Raw genomic sequence first — 10,898 nt, forward strand, 5'->3', positions numbered from 1 at the left:
AAGGCACTTAACAGCTCCGTGCGTCATGTTCATATGGCTGTGTGATTTTCGCGCAGCCGCCATCATTAATGACACTCCGTTTGGATGTTTGTAAAGAGAAAAGCACGTGGTGCTTTTCTGTTGACATTAATTTTTTTACTGCTGTTGCGCGAATAACGCGCGTCCCACGGAAGTGCTTCCGTGTGGTGCGCGTGATTTTCACGCACCCATTGACTTCAATGGGTGCGTGATGCGCGAAAAACGCCGAACTATAGAACCTGTCGTGAGTTTTACGCAGTGGACTTACGCTGCGCAAAAATCACGGACAGTCTGCACTGCCCCATAGACTTGCACAGGTCCGTGTGACCCGTGTGAAATTCACGCGGGTTGCACGGACGCAAATCACGTTCGTGTAAATCCGCCCTGACACTGTGAGAGATACTGCATCCCTTACCCTCCTCCTTGTTGTCTATTTTTCTGTATTACTGTAAACAGATTTTTGGTGACTGAGGAGGTTTTAGGGCCTGTTCACATCAGCGTTGGCCTTCCGTTCGGTTTTCCGTCCATTTGTTCTATCAGAGGAATATATGAACGGAAAGCTAAATGGAAGAGCCTTCAATCAGGGAACGGGGGGACGGACACGGACGGACTATGGGCTGCTGGAAGGTGAGGCAGATGTCACATTCCCTACTAAGACATATTACAAAGTTTTATGTATTCACATTTACTTTTGATTTGTGGACAAATAATACAACGATTCGACAGCTTTGAAAATATTTTCACGAAACTTTTATTGAAATCATAATCCACAGACATAACAAATATTCACATACAAATTCAATGATTCTGCACAAGGAACCAGGTTAAAAAAAAAACAAAAACAATGGAAGGAATGTTTTCTTCCGCATATATAAATAAATAAACTCATACAGATACAAATAGATACAAAGGATTTGGACTTCTATGAAACAATAAGGATCATCTGGGACTGTCACAGTAAAAAAGGGTCCGAATGCGCGCAAAACAAATGTAAAACACGAATGTAAAATAATAACAACCAAACCTTCAGAACTTAAAGAGTCCAGAAAAATGTTCAAGCTTTTCCCATAAAATAATCTAGTAGTGTATAGAATTACACAATGAAATAGAAATGAATACATTCATTGATGGATAGGTATGAACCAGTTTTTTTACAAAATAAAAATACTCGGGTATTAACAAGCCCTTATACTGGTCATTAGGAGGAAAAAAACTCCTAAATATTTCCTATGGGAAATTTTCTTTCCCCTTTTAGTTAAAATATAAAAGGAAGAGAAAATAGGCCCGTGTACTGCTAGTGTGAGTTCATCCTAAAAATGCACCATTTGGATAATTGGGGTCCTGTGACCCCATCTTGAAATGAAAGGTACCCAGTGTCTGCTGCAAGTACGAAGTGAAGTCGGGGAGAGCTGGACACTAACGTGGCTCTCCCCATAGCGGTCTATGAGAATTACAGAAACATCTTGTGTACAGTAAATGCCTCTGGTTGGAATACCCTTTTAATAGCATGAATACATGGGTGCAACTACCAGTGTTGTCATAGGGACCAGCAGCTAAGCGGGCCCACCTGCACTTTAAGGTGAGGCGACGGAAGGGGAGAGTGGAAGGGACACCCCTGAGACATGAAGGATGGTAAGACACATGAAACAAAGTAGAGATACAAATATTCAAAAGCTATTCATGTCCAGAAATCATTTGCGTCTAAAAATAGTTGAGCGGGGCCCGTTTTGCTATAGGTCCCTATGGTTACTTCTTAAACTCACTACTTTAGTTTGAAATGATAAATATGTTTTGGAGTTAGGTATTAATATTTCAATTGTTAAAACTTAGCAATACCTGATATAATAAAAGTTCTTCTACATTTGTACAGGGCAATAAATACAGTACGCAAACAATATATATATATATTATATTTACAAATACATTTATACAGAGAGAGTCCCACCTGCAGGACTACTATTCAATTAAAGGAGGCTAAACATGTCTACTTGTTCTTACAAAACGTCTTGCTCCATATTCTTCGCCTGCTCAAATAGCTGCATAATTTTGGTAGCAGGAACGCAGCCTTCCCGCAATATTGTAATGGATCCTGGTAAGAAAACAACAACAAGTAGTAAGTAATAATGTCCAAGGAAAAGGTCACTAGCAAAATATTCTTTGCTTTTCAGATACAAATTTGTATAGAGGGTGTTGTCTTCTTTGGATTTCCCTTTTCCAGATGCACTATTAGGTAGGTCTCAAATCACGATCTTGCCCCTTTTAGGCCTCGTTTACAGGAGCGTGATATACGTGGGTGCGACGCGCGTGATTTTCACGCGTGTCGTACGCACCTATATTAGTCTATGGGGCAGTGCAGACAGTCCGTGAGTTTAGCTCAGCGTGAGTCCGCTAAAAAAAACTCACGACATGTCCTATCTTTGTGCGCTGTTCGTGCATCACGCACCCATTGAAGTCAATGGGTGCGTGAAAACCACGCATGCCGCACGGAAGCACTTTTTTTTTACGCAGCTTTTTTTATGCCCTGTAAAAAAAAATAATGCCCGGTGGAATGCAACTCCATTTTTCCCATCAATGAAATCAATGGGCAGATGTTTGGAGGTGTTCAGCTTCCGTTTTTTTCAGCCGTTTTTCGGGACGTTTGTGGCCCGAAAAACAGCTGATAATAAGCCTTGTGAACATACCCTAAGGGGGGATTCACACAAACGTGATTTGCGTCCGTGCAGCCCGTGTGGTTTTCACGCAAGTCGCACGGACCTATGCAAGTCTATGGGGCAGTGCAGACTGTCCGTGAGTTTTGCGCAGCGTAAAACTCACGACAGGTTCTATATTTAGGCGTTTTTCGCGCATCACACACCCATTGAAGTCAAAGGGTGCGTGAAAATCACGCGCACCACACGGAAGCACTTCCGTGGGACGCCCGTGATTCGCGCAACAGCAGTAAAAGAATGAATGTAAACAGAAAAGCACCACATGCTTTTCTGTTTACAAACATCCAAACGGAGTGTCATAATGATGGCGCGAAAAGCATGCAGCCGCGCATCATATAGTGATGCAACACACGGAGCTGTCAAGTGCCTTTTGCGTGCGAAAAATGCAGCGTTTTTTGCACGCGCAAAACGCACACGCTCGTGTGAATCCGCCCTAAGAGTTACATGCACGAGTCCTGTAGAGCTGTAGGGTGGGCCCAAGGTACACCAGTCCGACACTGTTACACATCATTGCAGATATCTTTTCATATATCCCACTGATAACCAGCAACCCAATACTAAAAAATATTGAATCAATCTTTAATGAATCTCTTTACAGTTCATTTTCCATTTAGTTCCTGCTAACCAACAACAAATGTTTTTCTCATTGTGTATATTTTGGATTATACCTTCATCTATTTTGGTGCAGATAACAACAGTTGATCCCACAAGCTCGTTGGAATAACCATCACACAGAACAGCATCCAATTTATGGCTCAGACGGCTATGGAAAAATCACATACACGGCATTGTTAGAAGACCAGACTAGACAGTACTCTGCATTTTTATTATAATATGATATACAAAACATAATATGGAAAAAGCCAAGCAGAAATGAAGCGGCTGAGCACTCACCCGAGCACTTCTGCCGCTTCGTTTTAGCGATTGAGGGGGGTCTCAGTGCTCGGACTCCCACCAATCAAAACTTCTGACATGTCACTATGACACGTCAGAAGTTTGTTGAACATTTAGTTACCCTTTAATATTACATGTTTTTGACTAGTGGCTATTGTGAGTCTATGGAATTACACGCAAATGTGCAGTTCATCATCCGGACTGGTGCTGTATATGCTACTTACCTTATTACATGATCATGGTGAGTGCTGTCACTTTCCCCACTGGGGTTAGCAGAGGTAATTGCCAATGGTCCTGTCATGTCAGTAAGATGGGCTGTGACTGAATGATCTGGAACTCTGATCATAATGGAGTCTGTCGTCCCAACATATTCATAAGCAGGACCAACACCTGGAACACAAGAAGTTTTGTAAACGTTTTACCCAATAGATTAAGTACGTTAGTTAAAGTTTTACTATTAAACTCGTCATAGTAATGATGGAAAGTTAGGCTGGTCACTTATTATGCTAAGAATTTCACAGTTTCGAATTTTAGAAACAAGACCAGAAGCATTTACAGAATACTAAATGATTTACAGTGAAATCTGCCACAAGGTAGAATGAGGCAAACAGGGAAACATAGTGACAATGCAGTACGTATGGGGCCAAGGCAAAGGAAAGAAAATGCCAATCTATGTAGTGCATGTTAGGCCTCGTTCACATCTGCGTTGGGGTTCACGTTCTGATGTTTGGAGCTTTCCGTCAGAACGGGACCCTGAAGAGACAGAAACTAACACTAACGGAAACAAGAGGTTTTTCCGTTTCCATCACCATTGATTTCAATGGTGACGGATCCGGTGTCCATGGTTTCCGTTTGTCTCTGTTGTGCACCGGACCTGTCATTTTGCCGGAAGCAATAGCGAAACAATAGCGTAGTCGACTACGCTATTGCTCCCGGCAAAACGACGGGTTCGTGCACAACAGAGACAAACGGAAACCATGGACACAGGATCCGTCACCATTGAAATCAATGGTGATGGGAACGGAAACATCTGGATTCCGTTCGTGTCAGCTTGTGTCCGGTCAGGGTCCCGTTCTGACGAAGAGCTCCGACGAAACGTCAGAAAGGGACCCCAATGCAGATGTGAACAGAGCCTTACGCCTGTTCTTTTCTGAAAGAGAACTTGGCAGACAACCTACAGTACAAGTACCTTATGAATCACTTACCCAGTCGTTTTAGCCATTCGCCTTTCTTTACAATGCAGCTTATTCCTCCAGGATATACTAAATCCATAAATCTCCACAATAGTGGACTGAATGGAGGATTTATTACCCTCAACTGCTCCAGGGTAGAAATACAGATACAGATGGGCTTCTCTGAAGGTCGTTCCTGCAGGAAACATATTGACATTGTTAAAAATACTTTACAAAGGTGACAATATCAGTTTACTATTTTTTCTCTAGCTTCTAATGCAGTTATCTCTCTACGGACGGCAATGCATGGATCCCATTAGAGAAGCCATATTGCAGTAGGCATAACTCACAATTATAATATGCTAGACTTAGGCAGAAATGTAAATAGCTGACAGCACAGATTTCGATTTTATGTTAACGCCTAAATTCTTTATATATGACACATATTCTATGCAGCCGTCTAACCTGATCTCTTCCTAAATAGGTCACTGCTCAAATAGGTGACTCCTCCTGAGTGATCCAAATAGAGACAGACGAGGCCTCATGCACAGGGCCCGTGATTACGGCACGGACGGCCGCGGAGTTGATTTCAGTGGGCCCGGACCGCAAATGCGACATGTCCTATTTGTTTATTTTACGGGCCGTGCTCCCATACTTTATAATGGGAGCACAGCCCGAAAATGTGGACGACTGTCGGATCGTGATTACAAGCACGGTCGTGTGCATGTGGCCTAACAAATGCTCTTCCCTACATGCTGCATGCATTGTCACCACCTTTTCCCAGAGTGATAACACTACACCATTAATAGCACAGGTTATTGCTTTAATTAATTGCTAACCTTGCAAGATATTGCACATCATATTATTATTCAACTTTGATTTGTTAGGAGCCACCCTGCTGCTGTCTACCTACTCCATATTATACACTGCTTGTAACATTAAAAGCTATGGACACTTTTGAGGGCATTTTTTTTTTGTTGTTGTAATAAATAGATCAGTGTGTTTAGTGTAACTTTGTAATTAGTCTTTATCAAAAAATCTTAATACTTTTGGAGATACACAGGACCCCCTGACACTGAACCGGTCAGTCCCGCTGACATGACAGATTCAGGTCTCAGCGCTGGATACAGCTGCTCTGTATACAGGATACAAAGCAGCTGTATCTCAAAAAGTAAAAATCATTTTTAATAAAAAGTAATTACAAAGTTGCACCAATCACACTGATTTTTATTTAAAAATAATTATTTTTCAATGGTGTACATAGCCTTAAGATAATTTTTAATATCTTATGTCTATGCTAAGTTATTAGTACAGACGTTGTATAAGTGAAGCCTGTATTACCCAGGTGAGTAGGATAAAAATTGGCTCATTCTTGGAAGTCCCAACAGACATTACCCCACAAATCAATGTTTTACGACCTTTCCTATTGATAGGTCATGAATTATTTTATAATAACTGCTTATAGGCTGTAGGTTTTTACTCTGTAATAGCATCTGCTCAAATAATTGTATAATTCCACATATGAGTCTGGCCGTCAGAGATAGCCAGAGGCCAGGAGAGAAGACAGAAATACAGCTGTATTGTTTTTGCCTATACTGATCATTTTCTATTTATCGTCCATACAGAACCTCTGCCGAAATGCCCCTATTAAAAGTTATAGGATCAAGACATCCCATCTAACCATAGGATCCTAAGAGAAAGAGATGGATTTTGCAGCCTATACCACTGGCGTTTAGATGTTTTACTTGTTCACATGTTATTCTCACCTTTATAGTATAAATCCTCCTGATGGCATCTGGATGTGTGCATGAAGCAGCCAGAGCATAAACCGTATCTGTTGGGATGCCACATACACCTCCACCCTCCAATATATTCGCTATAGTTCTTAGACCACTTGTGCGACGAGATTGAGGCAGGACGCACGAGCTAGAAGCTTCTTCTTTGTTCTCTGGCTCTTGTTTCTGTAACAACATTAATTTAATCAATATCCCTGTATTAAAGAGGTTTTCCCAGCAGAGACATTTATGCCATATCCATCGCTGAGCTACGCTGTTTCCGTAACTGCCATTCACTACTATGGGATTACGGAAACAACTGTTTTCGTAACTCCCGACCATATAGTCAGGAAGCGGCCGGGAGGCTGCGGGAGCAAAAGAAAAAGGTAGAACGGGGTTTAGGTGGCCCCGTTCTAGAGATTGGTGCGGGTCCCAGAGGTGGGACCCGCATCTATCTGACATTTATGACATATCCTGTGGATATGTCATAAATGGCCCTGATGGGAAAACCCCTTTAATGTAACATTCACTTCATATACATTGTTTCTATGACAGATTCTTCAGTACAACTCTAGTCAGATGGAATTTGTGAGTATAGTTCAATAATAATGCTAGTACTTAGTGGTGTAGCATAGGTAAGGGCGCACATTGCACATATGCGGTGGAATTTCCCACCAGATTTTTGGAGCGAAAAATCCACAGCGTTTACAGTAGCAGCAAAGTGGATGAGAGTTTAACAATTCTCATTCCCACCATGTGGAAGAAGACTGGAGAAAAGACGTCTGGAAATGTACATTCTGTACGGAATTTCAATCCACAGCATGTCAATTTATGGTGCGCAAATGCTGCAGATTTCACGCATAGAAAATCCGGATGAAAATTCTGCAGCATATGCTCAACGTGTGGCCTTACCCTTAAGGGGCCATACATGGAGGCTTCTGAACAGAGGTACAGAATGGGTCCACAGAATTCTGACAGTTGTATTATACCACACAGATATAGATGCATGTTAAATCAGTGGATGAGCGGGCTTAAAAAGCGGCAGTCCTGAGCTGGAAATGTGCACACAGCAGTTACTCTCCGTCTAACCTCTCCTCTTGACAGAACTTACAGGGTGCGTTAGTCTGAAGACAGGGATTAGCAAAGATGAAAGCTCTATGCAAACCCTCTTTAAAAGGTAACTAAACGTTCAACAAACTTCTGACATGTCAGAAGTTTTGATTGATGGGGGTCCAGGCACTGAGACCCCCACCAATCACTAAAACGAAGCGGCAGAAGTGTTCGTGTTAGTGCTCAGCCGCTTCGTTTCTGTTCAGCTTTTTCATAGACTTTCTGTTGAGCCCGTACTCCGCTACATCGATTTGCAGAAAAAGCCGAACAGAAACGAAGTGGTTGAGTACTCACAGGATCGCTTCTGCTGCTTCGTTTTAGCGATTGGTGGGGGTCTCGGACCCCGACCAATCAAAACTTCTGACATGTCACTATGACATGTCCGAATTTTGTTGAACGTTTAGTTACCCTAATACTTGCATTTGACATGTTATGAATAATTTCCAATAAAGACTAAAGGGGGTTTTACACTGGGCGATTACCGGGCAGACGAGCTTTCATAGAACGCTCATTGACAATAATTGCCCTGTGTAAACAGGGGAACGATCATCCGATGAACGAGTAACGCTCAATCTTCTGCTGAGCCTATAGTTTTAAAACATTGAAATATTATCGTTGTCGGCAGCACATCCCCCTGTGTACACATGGAGACACGCTGCCGACATGATAATAATGGATGGGGACGAACGATCTGTCTCGTCGATCGGCGCTCGTTGCATCGGCCAAAATTGGTGTAAATCGGTGTAATAGGGAACCAGTCCATATGAGTGACTGAGAGGACTCCTATCACATGGCCTTCTCTATCTGTGGACCACACTAGTCTCTGTCACCCTCCCTGGACTGTTCTCATTGTAATGACTGCACCCACGTTACCTCCTGTCCCTACCTAAATATGTGTCCTGCCAGGGGCTTCAATTTGATCTAAAACCAAATGAATAGACCAAAATGCAGAACACATTGCAGCTATGTAGACATAGACATGCTCATTACATCTGAACATATAGGAGGATTATTCAGCCGGTTTAACATTAGAATTTTATTGAATTAACATTGAATGAGGTTTACCTTGAACACTGCGGGTCCCAGAGGGACGAGTTCTTTGTTGAACAAGCAGTTTATCATAGAAGCCAAAAAGCCATAGAGACAAATGATGCTAAAGATGGATAGCACGGTTACTAGAGGAGAAGAAAGGACACTGATTAAGAACGTTATTGTAGGTTAAATATTTACCACACATACTGTGAATCAGGTACATTTTAAATAATATGACTAAATCTTCAGCAGTTAGGTCCCATTCACATTGCGTTTGTGTTATCCGCCGAACATATATGTTTTTAAACACTAAAAAAGTATTGAAACGTATAGCCCGGCGTATACATAGACTATAATGGGTCAGACGTAGACCAAAGTAGCATCCGTTTGGTCTGTTTGTCACGGTTTACGTTGGGATACTGTTTTTTGAAAGTACTGAAAAGCGGAGTCTGCTGCGGTATTCTGCACTTCAAAAAAAGGTATACGCGAGGTAACGTTTTTTTTAGCATTGATCTCAATGGACGACGTAATGCTATACGTTTTTATCCGTTTACGACGTAAATCTATCCGTTTTGTTTTTTTCTATCAGTGTTCACATTAAAAAAAAATATATACTTTTTTAGGTAAAAAACAGACAGAAACGTATACCGTCATACGCTAAACGTACACGCTGTAAAAAAAACACTGACGTAAACAGAAAACTGTACACGTTTTTATTTTAAAAAGTATACGCTCGGTGGCTAGCGCAAACGCAATGTGAATGGGGCCTTTACAGCAGTCCTACCAATACTTCGATTTAATAAAACACTTACTCTCGAGTGGCAGAGGAAGACTTTCCAACGTGAAGAGTAGGAAGCTGACGATCACGAGCTCCATCACAACAGTGACAAGTAGAAGAACAGTGTTAGCATGGGTAGCTGGGGGGAAAAAGCAGCAACAATGAATTATCATCGAATAAATATAGATCATTGATAGAGCAAAATGTATAGAATCGTTGTGTAATGTCAGCCAAGCTTTCTAGTTATAATTGAAGCCATAAAGCGATGGTTTATACCTTCTGCATATTCTGGGGCATTTGGGAAACTGCGTCAGAAACTGCCCAAAAAGCGTCCGAAATCGCCTCCCATTGATTTCAATGGGATGCGGAGGCATTTTTTCCCGTGAGCGAAAAAGAAGCGTCATGCTCTTTCTTCAGGTGTTTCCGTATCTGACCTCCCATTGACATCAATAGGAAGCAGAGAAAGCGGTTTTCGCAGCGTTTTTTTTTTTGCCTGCGGTGCTTAATGGCAAAACAGCACGGCAAAGAGAGTGCAGGCAGGTCAAAATCTGCCTTAATATTCCGGAATGAATTGTGGGGCAGATTTTTCTGCCTGCAAAAAACTCTGTGTAAATAAGTAGAACTGGCCTTGTTGGCCTCATATCAACCAATCACAGCGCAGATTTCATTTTTCCAGACCAGTTGTAAAAAATTTAAACTAAGCTTTGATTAGTTGCTATGAGCAACAAAGACAGTTTTGATAAATCTGCCCCATTATATTTAATACTGGAACCGTACTGTAACATCTCTTTGTTTTGACCTTTCATACAATAATCTGACATATAGTTAAATTACTAAGGGCTAGTTCACACTGATTATTTTGGCTCTGTTTTTGATGCGGAAACCGCATCGGAAACAGCGCCAAAAAACGCCCAAAATCGCCTCCTATTGATTTCAATGGGAGGCGGAGGCGTTTTTTCCCCGCAAGTGGTAAAAAACTCTCTCGGGGGAAAAAGAAGCGAGATGCCATTTCTTTGGGCATTTCCATCTCTGACCTCACATTGACATCAATGGGAGGCAGAGATTACGTCTCCCGTGGCTGTTTTAGCGGAAAACGCTGCAAATGTTCTGCCGGCAGGTCAAAATCAGGAATTTTGAAGCAAATTTTTCCACCTGGAAAAAAACCCTGTGTGAACAGGGCCTAAGTGTTCCTGTTAAGCTGCAAATACTGTTCTGCGCTGTCCTTTCTTCTGCTAATCTCTAAACAATTGCCCAATTTTCCTCTAAGTAATAACTCCAAATTATACTCACCAAAGGCTATCAGAAACAGGTCGATTACCATAAAAGCAATTGCACCAGCTGTGAATCCTCCGTCATTATCTGCAGGGATTCCCAGCAAAGAACCTAAAGGCGAAACATCAATTATTAGATT

The 10,898-nt window shown here is 41.8% G+C and overlaps 1 protein-coding gene across 1 annotated transcript; it reads right to left on the bottom strand.

Moving 5' to 3' along the window:
- Positions 1-839: 839 nt before the first annotated feature.
- LOC142652347 (threonylcarbamoyl-AMP synthase-like) lies at positions 840-8,807 on the bottom strand. The gene is made up of 6 exons (XM_075827970.1): positions 8,743-8,807; positions 6,559-6,753; positions 4,826-4,988; positions 3,845-4,010; positions 3,395-3,489; positions 840-2,107 (listed from the first exon to the last, which is right to left on the bottom strand). Exons 1-6 carry the CDS (start codon positions 8,797-8,799, stop codon positions 2,013-2,015), a joined length of 771 nt encoding a protein of 256 aa, XP_075684085.1. The 5' UTR covers positions 8,800-8,807; the 3' UTR covers positions 840-2,012.
- Positions 8,808-10,898: the final 2,091 nt, after the last annotated feature.

This window comes from Rhinoderma darwinii, chromosome 5 (genome assembly GCF_050947455.1).
Source record: "Rhinoderma darwinii isolate aRhiDar2 chromosome 5, aRhiDar2.hap1, whole genome shotgun sequence".
NCBI classification, from domain to species: Eukaryota; Metazoa; Chordata; class Amphibia; order Anura; family Rhinodermatidae; genus Rhinoderma; species Rhinoderma darwinii.

Bases quoted from the DNA above. Each gene is read 5' to 3' on its own strand.
- LOC142652347 (XM_075827970.1), bottom strand. From the start codon at position 8,799: ATGATAAACTGCTTGTTCAACAAAGAACTCGTCCCTCTGGGACCCGCA. The intron at 6,754-8,742 runs GTAAACCTCATT...ATGTTGTTACAG, and splicing joins TGGGACCCGCAGTGTTCAAG to AAACAAGAGCCAGAGAACAA. The intron at 4,989-6,558 runs GTGAGAATAACA...TGTTTCCTGCAG, and splicing joins GGAGGATTTATACTATAAAG to GAACGACCTTCAGAGAAGCC.